At 33.6% G+C, this 15964-nt stretch overlaps 1 protein-coding gene across 1 annotated transcript; it reads right to left on the bottom strand.

Annotated features, from left to right (window-relative positions):
* Positions 1–765: 765 nt before the first annotated feature.
* On the bottom strand, positions 766–14243 carry LOC123659533 (tonsoku-like protein). Its single transcript, XM_045594744.1, has 14 exons — positions 14047–14243; positions 13719–13976; positions 13217–13385; positions 12231–12507; positions 11499–11652; positions 8662–8866; positions 7814–8003; positions 7058–7289; positions 6116–6228; positions 5448–5634; positions 3754–5113; positions 3022–3197; positions 1365–2073; positions 766–1220 (listed from the first exon to the last, which is right to left on the bottom strand). The coding sequence occupies exons 1-14, from the start codon at positions 14057–14059 to the stop codon at positions 875–877; spliced, it is 4389 nt and encodes a 1462-aa protein (XP_045450700.1). The 5' UTR covers positions 14060–14243; the 3' UTR covers positions 766–874.
* Positions 14244–15964: the final 1721 nt, after the last annotated feature.

The following is a 15964-nucleotide window of genomic DNA, read 5'->3' as shown; positions in this document are numbered from 1 at the left end:
AATGAGGTACAATCAGGTAAATGCATGGACAATATTGATAATTACATACTTGGCATTGAAGTACTTGAAGTAAATGTTCAGCAAATGATAATTAATTATAATTTGAGTATTTTACATAATTTTTATAAAGAACATCACTAAAAATATATATAATTTTTTTTTTAAATTTGTATATTTACGAAAAAAAAACAAATGACTTACTAAATAATACTCTGAAAGATTGTATGTATCTGGTTCACAAATTTATTACTAAACTTAAAACTATAAATCTACAAAGATAAAATCAAATTATTACTAGATAGCAAAATAATTAAGATATTTTTCAGTCATACATATTTATTTTTCATTTGTCCAAACAAGCTTTACACGAATTATTACAGCACAATACAAAACTCATATTACATCTACATATTTGTAATAATTTCTAACAATATTTAAGTGTATTTAAACTTTATACTAACTCGAGAGAGTTAGCTGCTATGAATCTATAGAAATAAATAAAATTGGAGTGTCTGTTTGTAATATTAAAATAACCGGTTTTTACTAAATGCATATGGATGTATACAAGGTACATATACCAAAATAACATTATTTACATTGTCTGTCTGTTCGTTTGTTCCGGTTAATCTCTGAAACGCTTGGACCGATTTTGACGGGACTTTCACTGGCAGATAGCTGATGTAGTAAAGAGTAACTTAGGCTACTTTTATTTTAAAAAATGTATTTAAATTATAACTCTGCAAACTAAACAATAACTTTTTTGTTAAATTCCACATGGACTAAGTCGCGGGCACAGCTATTATGAAATAAATAAACTCACATTCAGATATACAATGAACTATCATTTTCACATTTCGGACAGTCTAAGAAAACGCTATCTTGCTGTAAACTTCGTAACACCCCCCTCACAATGTTCAATCATACCCCTACCTTTAAAACAATTTAACCAAGTTTTTGAAAACAACTTAAAACTTTCCCTCTCTTCATCTGTTTTAGAAACGGGAGTAACATTTATTTCTGGAACACACCTTCCAAAGTCGATTGCTGGCAACCAAACTTTGAAATCCGAATCTGGTGAATATTTAAATATGTCATGACAGCCTTCAAGGTTTATCACCGGTACTGGTGGCTGTCTTTGAAGTAATTTCTTCAATGCGATGAAAGTTATATTGTTGTCTTTTAACGTTATTGATTGTAAATGCTTAGCTCTACCGAGAGATCTGAAAATAAAGATTAGACTAAATAACACATTTTTATGTAGCAGCTACCACTAAATTGATTCCAGCGAAATACAATTGATGCAGTAGTCAATACTTAAATTTGAGTAAAACGCTTTCATTGAATGCTGTACAAAAAATACCAACCTGAATATCCTCATAAATTGTCCATCGACGAGTTTACAATTAGATAGACCAAATCTTCGAATTTTCAGATCTTTTGCTGTATCCATAAAGCTCGCTACACAGCCGGCGACGTTACCTTCCACCCCTATATTATCTAACTCCAAATCCGTTAAAGTATTTGGATTCAAAATAGATATTAAACTATTAACCACTATTTGTTTCACTAGATTGTTACTTAAATCAAAAGTTTCTAAAACATCAAAACTGGCGTTTAATTTATTATTATCAGATACTACATTATCTGTCACATTACATTTACTTAACTTCAAAACTTTTAACTTCAAATGTTGGCTCAGTTTTAATATTGCCCTAAAGCCAACGTCACTAATGGGGTTCCCGCTTAAATCTATGTCTTCCAATGTTTGGCAGACTGGTCTTGTGGGTTTTTCATACGCGTTTAATAATGTTTTGACTCCATCACTGGTTATATTGTTCCTACTAATATCCAATGTTGTTAAGTACTTCATTGTACACATACTATCAGCTAGATATTTCATTCCTTCGTCTCCAATGTTGTTGTCTGGTATCATGATAGCTGTGATGTGTGTTTGGTGTGTAAGGGCTCTGAACAAGGGACGTATTTGTGATGGTGATAATGTGTTAGAACCTAATGCTAGTCTTCTAGTTGAGTGACTTCTGCCAACGGCCTGCTGAATTTCTTCGGATGGTGCTGAAAATATTATGTCGACAATATTTATAAGTTAATCTGACATTCATTTCTTGACGACGCGTTAGCGCAACGGTCACAGCAGTAGCTTATGGCTGTTGTGATGAAAGTTGCTGGTTCGACCCCCGCATATACTATTATGAATCGATTATTTGTGCTATTTAGTTCTTAGCTTGTGAATTGTAAATATGTATAACGTTTAATAAACTATTGTTATCCTTTGTGCTTGTGTATTATGTGAGTTTCCGGACCCACAAAGGAGAAAGTTTTAGTCTGTTGAGTATGAGGCGTTTATTTATTTAATTATAACTATTTAACATAATGACTAACTATATCAATGTATAAAATATATCTATAGATAATTAACAAAAATTAAAACTCGTTTTTAATTATAAACAGCTCCTACGCACGACTGGAGAGTAGAGTTTACTCCTTTAGATCGACTGTCTGAGAAAAAGATTAATACCATATCAAATGGTCAATATACGAATCAAATAACGTCATCTATCGATGATAAGTTATTCGTCGTTACGGCTTTAGACTATACGTGATAGATGGCGTTACGAGAAACGTAACGAGGTCATTTGTTTAGATGATTTTCCTCCTAATATTTTTTTTATACCAGGAGCCTTATATGATAATCGATTCTTTTTTTTTTATATTACTAGGTCGGCAAACAAGCATACGGCTCACCTGATGGTAAGCGATTACCGTAGCTTATAGACGCCTGCAACACCAGAAGTATCGCAAGCGCGTTGCCGATCCAATCCCCTCCCCCCCAGGATTCTTAAGGAGTAAACTCCAAAAACTGTCCAGATATCTTAAAATTTTGTAAAATTTCTGAATTATAACTGTTTAGTAAAATATTAGCAGTACAAATGACAATTTTTTTCTCTGACAAAAAAAAAAAACAAAATATACTATGTTAATAAAGTAACCAAAATTACTTACGTATTCCCAGAGCATCACAGCATTCTAAATACCTCTCTTCAGCGGGGGAAGCTTTGAATGTTGTGATGCAAGTGTTAAGTTCCGGAGATGCCAACACTAAACTTAGAGGATCCTCTTCAGAGAGTATGGCACCATCGGATGTCATTAATGTAAATACTGGTCTTACACCTGTTATTCTAAAAAAAAAAATATTTTTTTAAGTTTTACTTATTTTTTTAGCAGTTTAAGCTGATACTGGGAGCTTATGGACGCCATCAATACAAAAAATACAAACTTTTTACTGTAACCTATCTTTTTTAAATGATAAATCTGAGGAAGACGATTTAATCTGACAAACATGTTATTATAAAGTTATTGCAAATCAACGAGGAGTACTCTAAACATATTAGAAATGATAATGAACAAAAAATTCACATTTTGAAAAACCCGTTCCTAACATAGATAGACTTATTTCCTTTTTACATTTTTTTAAGCACTTGTAAATTTCTTTTGCTGAGATTTAAATTAATTTACAAGCTTACTTATACTGTTCTCAGTTTTTTAAATTTAATGTACTAAGCCATGTAACAATGCTTTCGATAGACGGAATTTGCTAAAAAACTAAAAGTGATCTTAGACCTATTCTTAGCAGCGTAAGTATGTTTTAAAAACGCAATATGTAAATACTTTATGAAAAGACAATATAATATATTTAATGTAAATGTTTGTTGTTCAAAAAAAAAAGTTTCTTACTTGTAATATCTCGATTTAACTTCTTCAACCAGCCAGCTGATTGTTAACTTATTAATCATGTCCAATTTCAAAGAGATTAACAGTACTTTGTCCTCTATTTTTACTTTCACAGCTGCTGGAGGCAAAATTTGTGTTTGCATCGCCCTTCCATTCTTGGACTGCACAATATTTATTGGTTGTATAACATTCAGTGGTTGAACTATGTTCGGGTTAATATTTTGCATTATACTAAAACCATCATTGGAATTCGAATAATTGAAATTCTCATTTGAAGAATGTCTAGAAAACGATCCATTTGATACTCTTTTCTTAAAACTTTTGGTTGTAACTTCTGTATCACTACCGCTGTTACTTGATTGATCACATTCAGACTTTCTTCTTTGAAAACCTGCTTTTAATAATGTACTCTGTCTTTTCCACCTTCGTCTCATGTTATCTCTCGTGTCTTTTGATCTAGAGTCGTTGAATTCTTTCGCTATATTTCTCATCGATTCATCCGTTTTCATAGGACAAACGTTTTCATTTATTTGAAATGGCTCTGAGTCTGAGCTATTTTCGGTGTGGTCTATATTTTCATTTATGCGCGATTTCTTCTTCGAATGGGTATTGTTATCTGTTAATGGGCTTATTTTGTTTAAATTGTCTATGCTTTCTCTCAAAGTATCCATTGAAGTTTTTTTCGCGATTACAGTTGTTAATGGATCACTTAACTTTCGTTTCTTTGTTTTATTCATTATTCCTATATCATCATCCAACCAGTCATCGTCAACTTCATCAGGATTTAGTAAAGCGGGTTTCGTTTTAATCTTTTTATCGTCAACATCCGGCAAATCTACGTTTCTGTTTCTTAGAGCTGATATTGCGTTTCTATATTCTTTGACACCCGATGTTTCACTTTTACTTTTTTTTGAATCGTCTTCGTCAGAGGAATTCGAATCCGATGGAAAGGCAGTTTGATTTCTTACATTTTGTGATAAATTCATTTCTTCATCACTGTCATCGTCAATGATATTGCGTCTTTTAAATGCTGGAGAATATAGTTCCTTTATTCTGGTCATTTTTGATGTACTAGGAGGAGAGTTATTCTGAATTGCTTTTACTGGGGTTTTAGACTTCGATCTGTTGAAAACTAATTCTGAAGGATTGGTTTTATCTATAAAGTTGTTAATTTTATTACATATATTATTGTATAATGTCTCTTCGTCTTTTGTTAAGATAGTGCCTGTTCGCCATTTCTGTAGCACTTGTAGTGGTGTTTCGCCAAAGTCAGTTTTGAGCGAGGGTATTGCGCCTTTTTCTAGTAATAGCTGAACAACTTCTAAATGACCGTTACTAGCTGCGTCGTAAAGTGGTGTTATACCTGAAATATATTTATAAATATTATATATTAGCATGTCATCGAAACCATACCAAAGCACGCCCGAGCACACAAACTGCGAAATATCAACCGTCAAGTTGCGCGCGGCGCACCGTTCACCCTTATTCTTTTTTCAACCAACTTCAAAAAAGGAGGAGTTTTCTCAATTCGATGATATATATTATATAATTTTTTTTAATATGTTCGCGGATAACTAATTTGGTTCGTCTACTTATGTTGTATTACTTGTCGATGTAATTGAAGCCGGTTTTTTCTCAGAATTATTTTGAAATATATTCACGAAAACAACTATAGTAGTTATACAGTTTCTACTCACCATCACAATTAACACCTCCCCGATCGTTAACATTGGCCCCGTGGTCAATCAGCATCTCTGCTACATCCAGTCTGCCGTGTATGCAGGCCTCATGTAACGGCAACCAGCCAGCGTTGTCTCTAATGTTCACTGGGTGACCCTTGGCTAAGAGACGTTCTACTAGCAGCTTGTTGCCGGATATACATGCCTTGAAACATTCATATATTTATCTTTCACAAATAAAGTCAGCAAACAAGCGTATGCCTGATATGATTGTAAGTGAAATTTTTTGATGCATTCGAAATCTTTATAAAAATTAGGATATACTCGTATAATAAGCAGATTTATTATGTGCAATATAAAAAGATAAAATTACTTCTAGCATTTTATAATAATCAGTCACTGAAATTATTAAAATATCATTGCTTTCTGTTCCGCGAATTCGATTCCTGCCTAAGTCTGGGTGTTATATTTGTATTTTTTGTATTCCTATATGTACAATTTCTGTTTATTAAAAAAAAAATAGTTATAACAGTCAGATGTTACCTGTGACACGTATTAAGGTGCTTATCATAGGAACATATGACCGTGTGTGTTATAAGATATATATTTATTTATTATTAAGCTATCAAAATATAATTTTCTAGATCTTTTTTATGAAAGAATATCTAATAAATATTTATACTTACAACATGTAACTGTGTCTCTCCTTTCATGTTCTTTTTGATAGCAAATCCTTTTCCCCTTCTACGAGTCTCTCGCTTTGTTTCAGTCAAATCCTCCTCATTAGTGTCCGATACATCTAAGCATTTTGTTTTGGAAATTAAAGTAAAGTAATTTACATATTCATATATGGATATAAGCATATAAAAGAATATTAATAATTTATCAGAAATAATTTATATAATTCGCGTTGGCGCAACGGTTACAGCCATGGATTGTACCTGTTGCGCTGGCGGTTGCGGGTTCGATCCCTGCATATGACAAACATTTGTATTGGCCATGCAGGTGTTTGCCGTGGTCTGGGTGTTTGTGCAGTCCTTGTGGGTCTCCCCACCGTGCCTCAGAGAACACGTTAAGCTTTCGGTCCCGGTTGTTATCATGTACACCTGATAGCGATCTTTACTCATAGTAGGGAATATATCCGCCAACCCGCATTGGAGCAGCGTGGTGGATTAAGCTCTGATACTTTTCCTACATGGAGAAAGAGGCCTATGGCCAGTAGTGGGATATTATAGGCTGAAGCGTAATTTTTATAAAAATTAAAAAATATTATAAATATTCACAACTGCTGACTACAAAAATCCGTATAATCGAAACTGAAAGAAGTTTGTTTTTAATGCAGTACCCAGAATATAATTTAAATAATGTGGGGTATTCAACACAATCTTGGCTTCACCAACCAATCGCGTAAACAACTACAGAAAAAATATTCAAACTGTTTATTAGTGCATAAATGACAAATGAACGATGATAAAAATATAAGAAAACACAGTTTTCTTTTTTGATTGGTCAGTTTGAGCTCACAAGTCTAATTCATATTTTACAGCAGTTCAACTTTTATGTTAAATGGTTTATTTCGAACGGTAAAGGTTAATAATCATTATGCTAGTAATCTAATTCAAACATACCAGTCAAATCATCAAGGCATATTTCATCACCAATATGAGTAACATCGTCTCCCCCGCCTGCAGAACTTTGTTCGTCATCAGAATTTTCTAGATTATCAAAATCGTTGTAACCTAAATCTCTTAGTTCAGCTTTAGTTTCGTTCATCTTATCTGTTTCACAGTATTCTTCCTGATATTTTAATAGAACCTTCAAAGTTCTGATTTCATATTTTCTTTTGTTCAAATCTTTTGCCTGGAAAAGAATAAGAATTTTTTTTAGGAATTTACATCTTATATTAGGCTTTGTTTGAAAGGCATTAAATTACTTCTAAGCATCAATAAAAGAACCGCAGTCCGCAGACTTAGTAACTAACTAATATTTCTAGTTTTAAAGTAAGATTATTTTATGACAGCGTGGTGACTATGGGCAAAACACATAAGTTTGCGCCACTTTTGGCCCTTTGAGATGCGATCAGATAGAAAATATATAACATATAATATATCCGCTAACCCGCATTGGCGAAATGTGGTGGATTAAGCTCTGATCCTTCTCCTACATGAGAAAAATGGCCTATGCCCAGCAGTGGGATATTACAGACTGAAGCGAATAATAATGTAGTCTTTATAGATCAAAAAAAATTTTTTTAAATAAGTTGTAAAAACAGGATAAAGTAGAAAATGCAGCCTTATCGCATAAACCAATTTCTTCAAGGCAATGTTTGGATTGCAATAATATTAAATAAAACTAATAAATATAATAAAAATGAATATACTTACAGCATTTCTAGCATCATAACAAGCCTTTTCGATTTGGTCATAGGGTTTTTTAGCAAGGAAAGACATTTCAGCTATGGTAGTTAATGTAGTGTAGGCTTCTTTAGGAATGTCTTTTATAAGTTCATACTCCTTGTAGCAGTAATGTAATGCATCATTATAGTAGCCCATATCTTTGTAAGTTTGATATAAGCTATAAATAATATAAATAACAAAAAGTACATTAAAGTTTTTATATATTTTTTAATAATTTTTGTTAATAGTAAATCATATCTAATAGGTAGATGTCCTAATGCATTAAATAAAATCTAAAGCTTATTTGAATGATTTTCTAAAGTATAGTATGGTATGTATTTCTAAAGTATAGTAAAGTATAGTATGGTATATATTTATTTTAGATAACAATATTAAAATGTGAAGTTTTTTTTCTAACATACTAACATTGGTTGTGTTTGTTTTTTTTTTAGACGAATAAGTGGTGTGAAGCAAATTGTACATAACCTTGTAGTATCACAACACTAATCTTACGAGCAGAGTCTTCAAAAGTAATTGATGGAAAACACTCTGACTTTGGCAACTCGTATGGGAGTCCAATTATAAAAGAAGAAGATGTAGTATGGCATGCAGTTTCACCCGTGTTAATTAGAGACAAGACGGAAAATGACGGAAATCCTTAAATGGACTATCACAAAAATAAAAAAAAATTCAATTAGCAAGTAGTTTCTGAGATCAGCGCTTTAAACAAAGAAACTCTTCAGTTTTATATTATTTGTATATATTTCTTTCTTCCAAACAACTTCAATATTGATATGAACCCAGAAAATATATTAGTATAGATTAATAAAATTTACCTGACATAAATAGGAATCAATGTTTTGCCACAATCTCCAGCCATTTCAGCGTAGTCTAACATTTTCAAATAGTAATCGATAGCACCTGCATAGTTTTTAAAGTGACAGGCGCCGTCACCTAGCTTTTCGTACAACTTTTTAAAAGTTGTATGGTCTGAAGGATCCGTAGATATCAGTAAGTCTTCCGTGTAACACATTGCAGCAACTGTCAAGGGCAAATACATTGAGAATTAAAGATTAGCAAAAAATATATACATTAAGAATAATTAAACACATTGTATTAAAAAAAATCAATGTATCAAAAATTGGATATGCATTTACTACAACAAGAGAATATAAAAGATACTTTATCAAGGGAAATAGTTAATGTTTTTAGTGACGTATCTATGCATGGGGAAGATATAAATCAAAATTGGGAAGAGATAAAGGGAAAGATAGTAAGTTTGGAAGAGAAATATTTAAAAACCCCCCGGATGGATATTAAAAAGAACTGGATGACAGCCGAAATACTAGACTTATATGAAGAACGACGGGTGATGAAACAGTTGGACGAAAAAAGATATACAGAGTTAAATAAGGAAATAAATGCAAAGATACAAAAGGCAAAAGAGAGTTGGTTACATGTGAAATGCGAAGAAATTGAATCTTTCGCGGAAAAGCATGACACCTTTAATATGTTTAAGAAAATAAACGAAATTATACAACCTTTAACAAAACGGACCGCTGTAGCACTGATTAATGATAATGGGGATCTAATACACACAGTTCAAGACAAAATTAATCAATGGGAATTATATATAGAGAGACTTTTCGCGGATAACAGAAGTGACAATATTAATATAGAGGTGCCGGAGGAATATTTAGAGATATTAGAGTCAGAAGTAAGAAATGCGATAAAAGCTTCAAAGATAAACAAAGCTGCAGGTCCTGATACTGTCTACACAGAAGTTATAAAGATTATGTCCAACAAATCGTCCCTAGTCCTCAAAAATCTATTCAACATGATCTACAAAACTGGTGTTTTCCCCAATGATTGGTTGAGATCTACTTTTATCACTATACCCAAAAAACTAAACGCAAAACGATGTGAAGACCACAGAACAATTAGTTGAATGAGTCACGTTCTCAAGATCTTTTTAAAGATTATACACGCTCGCATTTACCTGAAATGCGAAGAACATATATCAGAAACGCAATTTGGTTTTAGGAATGGCTTAGGTACCAGAGATGCACAGTACTGTCTAAACGTTCTAGTTCAGAGATGTCTTGATATGAATAAAAAAGTGTACTTATGCTTTATTGATTACGAAAAGGCGTTTGATATAGTACGACATGAACAGCTAATTGAGATTCTCGAACATACTGGTATCGACAAGCATGACCTTAGAGTGATTACTAATCTGTACTGGGCTCAAAAAGCAATGGTTAAGGTAGAAGATCAACTATCCACAGAAACTAAAATCAAGCGTGGCGTTCGACAAGGGTGTATTTTATCACCATTACTATTTAATGTCTATGCCGAAAGAATCATGGCCGAGTCCCTCTATGAAACCGATGAAGGTATAGTGATAAATGGAGAAGTCGTGAACAATGTTCGATATGCTGATGACACGATTCTTATTGCGGAGAATATTGTAGGACTACAAAAGTTGCTGGATCTTGTAAATGTGGCGAGCAACAAATACGGACTAAAAATAAACACGAAAAAGACAAATTTTATGATAGTATCCAAGACCCCAGTGATTAATGAACATCTACTCCTGGAAGATAACCTAATTGAACGCGTAGAAAAATTTAAATACCTAGGTAGCTACATAAATGAACAATGGAGTAGCGAACAGGAAATTCGAGTCCGTATAGAAAAAGCCCGTAGTGCCTTTATGAAGCTGAAAAAGATTTTGTGCTATAAACGCTTTAGCCTAAAACTCCGCATGAGACTCATGCGCTGTTGTGTATTCAGTGTTCTACTTTATGGGGTCGAAAGTTGGACCTTGACCTCGGCATTATGTTCAAAACTGGAAGCTTTTGAAATGTGGATATACAGACGTATGCTCCGAATATCCTGGACCATGAAAATAACAAATGTTGAGGTTCTGCGTCAAATGAACAAAAGGTTGGAGATAATGAGGATTGTGAAGGAAAGGAAGCTGCAGTATTTTGGTCACATAATGAGAGGACACAGATATCGGATTCTTCAGCTTGTGATTGAAGGAAAAATCGAGGGAAAACGCCGACCTGGCAGAAGGAAAATATCCTGGCTGAAGAACCTCCGTGAATGGTTTAATCTAAGTACTTGCTCTCTCTTCCGTGCTGCAGCTTCGAAGATTAAGATAGCCATGGTGGTCGCCAACCTTCGTGGAGAAGAGGCACCGTAAGAAAAAGAAGAAGATATATATATATATATATATATGGCGTGAACTCATGTGTTTTGCCCATAGTCACCACATATACTTAAGGAGAGAGATTGCGCGCAGTGTGTGAGGATTTTTACACAAAAAATTGGCTACATAAGCCATGCACGAGCACACCAAAGACAAAACTGAAGCTGAATGCAGTCGACTGACTTCCAAAAAAGTAGGAGGTTCTCAGGAGTTTTTTATGCTTTTTTTGCACTTGACTGGGTGGACCGATTGCGATGATTCTTTTTAATCGAAAGGTGGTGTGTCTGGTGTCTGTGGTCTGATAATTACTTTGTGAGTAATCTTTATAACGCATATTTATTTGACTATTTTTTCATGTACCTATGTTGTATTACTTGTCAATGAAACTGAAGTAGGTTTTTTTTTTCATTTGCGATTAAACACAATTATTTATTAGTATTTTAGTTTTTTACTCACCAACTTTAAGATTTGTTTCAATGTTATCCATCTCCTCTTCATCAGGAGTTTTCAGTTTCCATGCTTTCAAGAGCACTTGCTTTGCACTCTGATAGTCTGACATCTTGCACAATATATCTCCCTTTACAGACAGTGTTTCACATGTTTTTGAAACCTGTAATATTACTAAAATTATTAAGGCGAATGTTTTTATTTTGTCTCGATTTAAACCAGCTTCAAGTTTTAGCTGTTTATAATTTTTCTACTTAATAATAATAATAAATAGCTTTATTGCAAACAATAACATAGATCACTTACACAATATTAAACAATATAAATAATAATAATAGTAAATAAATGATGTTAAGATGTCTAATTATGATGTCAACTACAAGTAATGACAATAAGGTAAATGTTTTTGAAACAAAATTATGACTCTGTATACATAACCTCTTTTTTAAACCACTTGGTAGTTTTCACAACAACACCAATTTATAATTGCTCATCATCAATCAAGAGAAATTTAATAATAATAATTTACTCTTTGTTGTACACAAAAAGAAACTTACTACATTAATAACACAATAAAAAAATATGGAAGTAAGTATTAATATATGTAAAAAGTAGATAAGTAAGAACAACAGGTGACCAAATCGCTAAGCCGCAATCTCTTCTAGACAACAAATGTGGGGGACATATTTACTTATAATATTTAACAGTATTAGAGTTACATATTAACCTTATCATACATACCTTATCTTCAAGCCTACTTGCCACTTCTAACGCTTTATTCAAACAGTTCAATGCTTTTGCGTAATCTTTTCTCTTATTACTGTGCATTAAGGCTTCCGTCGTGTAGCAATTATGTAAAACTTCATATAGATCTTGATTGGAACAAATTGTTATAGCTTTGTGTAAACAATCTATTGCTTTGTCAAGATTTCCTAAGTGTTCTTGTACCACTCCTATATTGAGCAGAAGACGAGCTCGCATATCCATCAATTCTGATTTGTTTATTTTACCGTTCAATCTACAAAGGGTTTATTACATATTTTTATATTTAAACTATTAATCACCAGGCACAACAACTACATTAAACAATATATTAATCACTATGTTCAGTGAAGATAAAAAACATATTTGCTGAAAAGACTCGAGTGGTATACAGAAAAGCACAAAGTAACAATAAATCCATAATTATGACTGCAATGTACACAACTCTTTACTGATAATGGGATCAAAAATACACAACAATATCATTTAAATAACAATAAACTATTGGTATGATGTAACAAACATATCCACTACACTCTTATATTTACATGTAGTTTCTTTCAATTTCAGTAAACTTTATAAACACAAAAAGAATCTAATTAATAAACATTTTTTAAACATTATTTAATATCATATCAAAAATTGACAGTTCCAGCGGGGACCGAACCTGCATCTTTGACTGACTGTGTCGGAGCTCAGCTAATTAAGCTATGGAACGATGTACCCGTTAGATCGAAATTTTCGAAATTAGAAAAAATTGTACGAATCTAATTAACGTATTATAAATTAAATAAAATGATTTTATTGGATCATTATGATATAAATAAGTATTTAATACTGAAATAGTTAAGGTTACTTCAAAGGTATCACCATTTTACAATGTAGACTAAACTAAGAAAACTGGTGTAAAGCTTAACCCATTTAAAATTTTTAATTAATTAATTAGATAAAGATAGGATACTTACTTTTCACATAGTACTAAGCTCTTCATGAACGCTTTCTCAGCTGCAGACAAATATTGCTTTGCATCTTGCTGCTCATCAGTGCAGCTTTGGCCTCGTAAGAGGTATATCCTACCAAGTGTCGCCAATGCTCTTTGTTCCTCAACCAAATTATTCAACTCTTTCGCTACAGCTAGAAGTTAATTTTCGAAGTGAAACTTTAGAATTATTGTGATTTGAAACTTGATGAAACGAGAATGCGTCACGATAAAGAAATAGACGAGATAATGAGATAGTATACATTAGTAATGAGTAGTAACTCAAAATGCGTAAGCGACGCATTTTGCATAGCTCTTAACTTTTTCCCAAGACTGATCATCACTCATAGAACAAATCGCAACGGCCAACCTGGCTACGACATTTCAGAAATTTAACTTCTGCCGTGTGAATTGCACTAATACACTTTTTTTTAATGAAGACTAAAACTATAATAAATATTTAAATAGAAATTATACTCGATAATTACCTAAATGCCGTTCTTCATACTTGAGAGCTTTATCAAACTCTGCCATAAGCATATACATTTCTCCTATCATCCTGTTACAAGTGCCCCATTCCATGCGAAGACCGAGTTCCTTACAAATTGCCGCCTCATTTTTGTATTCGTCCAAAGCGTCGCTATAACGATTCTGTTTATAGTAAAACGTTGCTAGGTCATTATGAGCTTCAGCTAATGCACGTCGATTACTACCGTTTAAGGCTTTCTTCTTTTTTCGAATAAGTTCTGAAAGAAAACAAAAGTTAAAATTCGAACCAAACTTTTGTCAAACATAACGTGTAAAAAGTTAAATTACTTTCTTCGTCCATGAGTAAAAATTATGAACTTATTGCATTTTATACGTTTAAATTTGTAAATATTACAATTTTATTCATTCAATTATTAAGAACAAAAACATTAATCTTGTGCTAGCGCTTTCAATGTACAATAATACAATTTACTTATTTTTACTTGAATATTATAGGTAGTTATTAATTAGTTATGACATTGACAATACACAGATGACCCAAAATTGGCGGTATACAAACATTATACAAATAAATAGAGTGTGTCGTGTTCCACTAAGCGACCGCAACTACCGCAAAACCCTATCATTCCACGTTCCACCTAAGGCCCGTGGTCGGTGCGAGCGATCGCAGATCGCTCGACATCATAGATAATGAGGTCGCTGTTCGCGACTACATCGTGCCCACTTCACCCACATAATATATTTGGGTCAGAGTGAGAGAGAGAGAGTAGCGTTGTGGGCCCTAAGTGGAACGGACCCATAGTGTTTACGCCGTAGTTACGGAACCACGATCCCACGAATATGCTGACGTACCAAACAGATGGAAAGTTCCCAGGCGACCACCGCATGAGTTTCCCATATTGGCCGAGTTCTCCGTATTAGCCTTTCAATGCCCCATTGTTCTAATTTTTAACTTTAATTATTGTATAATTATTTCTATCACTTTTTATTCCCACTTCGAATAAAGTAGTCGTTAGTCTTAAGAATAATTGTATTAATCTAGTATTAATAAATAATTATAAATTATTCGGTTTTTTTTCGACCTCCTAACTGCTGCAAACGTAATTGGCGCAGTCGGTAGGATTCTCGCGGGCCGGTTCGCGATCGGATTTAATTAATTACTCGATAATTATCATCACGTCGCGCGCCGCCCGGGTGACTATCAAGCACCGTTCGAGAATCCAGAATCTACGGACCTGTGGCAGCCGGGAGTGGAATCCAACAATCGATTCAATTGAGAAGAGACCAGATAATGCAGTTTATGTGAGTACATAAGAATTGTTCTCGTGTTGCTCCTTTCTAGACTAAGCCTATCCATAAGCTACCAAAATTTTCCATCCTAAAACATCTAGGATCCGAGAGCCTCAATCTAGGCAGGCCCGTCGGTTAGGTATAGATATAATAAGAAATATTAATTCGGAAGAAATTAATAATTCAAATTTAGATTGTAGTCGTTATAATTTAATTAATTTAGTTAATATGTCTCACGATCCGGAAATCATATTTAAGGCCCTCCGCCTTGTCCCGGAGTTCGACGGGAATCCAAATATTTTAACTCGATTTATCCAAATTTGTGACCATTTAGCGATCCAATATCTTAGCGATTCACCAGGTAGTGAATTTTCTAACATATGCCTCCTAAACGGAATCTTAAATAAAATAACAGGCACAGCGGCAAGCAAAATTAATTCGAACGGAATACCCGACAGTTGGCTAGGTATTAAAACACTTTTAATTAATAACTTTTCCGACCAAAGGGATGAAACCGCCCTATACAATGATCTCTCCTTAGCCACACAGGGCAATAGAAGCCCTCAAGAATTTTATGATCATTGTCAAAATTTGTTTAGCACGCTAATGACTTACGTTACACTGCATGAGACACTATCCACCACTATCGAAGCAAAGCGATTTGTATAAAAAAGTAACTATGCAGGCTTATGTTCGTGGTCTTAAAGAACCATTAGGGTCCCGCATTCGTTGTATGCGACCACCAACAATAGAAAAAGCTCTTGAGTATGTACAGGAAGAACTTAACACTATGTACATGCACAGCCGCTTCGAGATTTCAAAACCCAACAAAACCACAACCGCTATACCCAACGCTACTCACCACACATTCACATCACGCACATTTCCACCTAGACCTAACACACAGCCTTTTAAATTTAACAATGAACACCAACACCCTAGACAACCCACACAC

Source organism: Melitaea cinxia, chromosome 14, assembly GCF_905220565.1.
Source record: "Melitaea cinxia chromosome 14, ilMelCinx1.1, whole genome shotgun sequence".
Lineage (NCBI taxonomy): Eukaryota > Metazoa > Arthropoda > Insecta > Lepidoptera > Nymphalidae > Melitaea > Melitaea cinxia.
The sequence above is the reverse complement of the archived record's forward strand: the minus strand, read 5'-3'. Positions and strand labels throughout refer to the sequence as shown.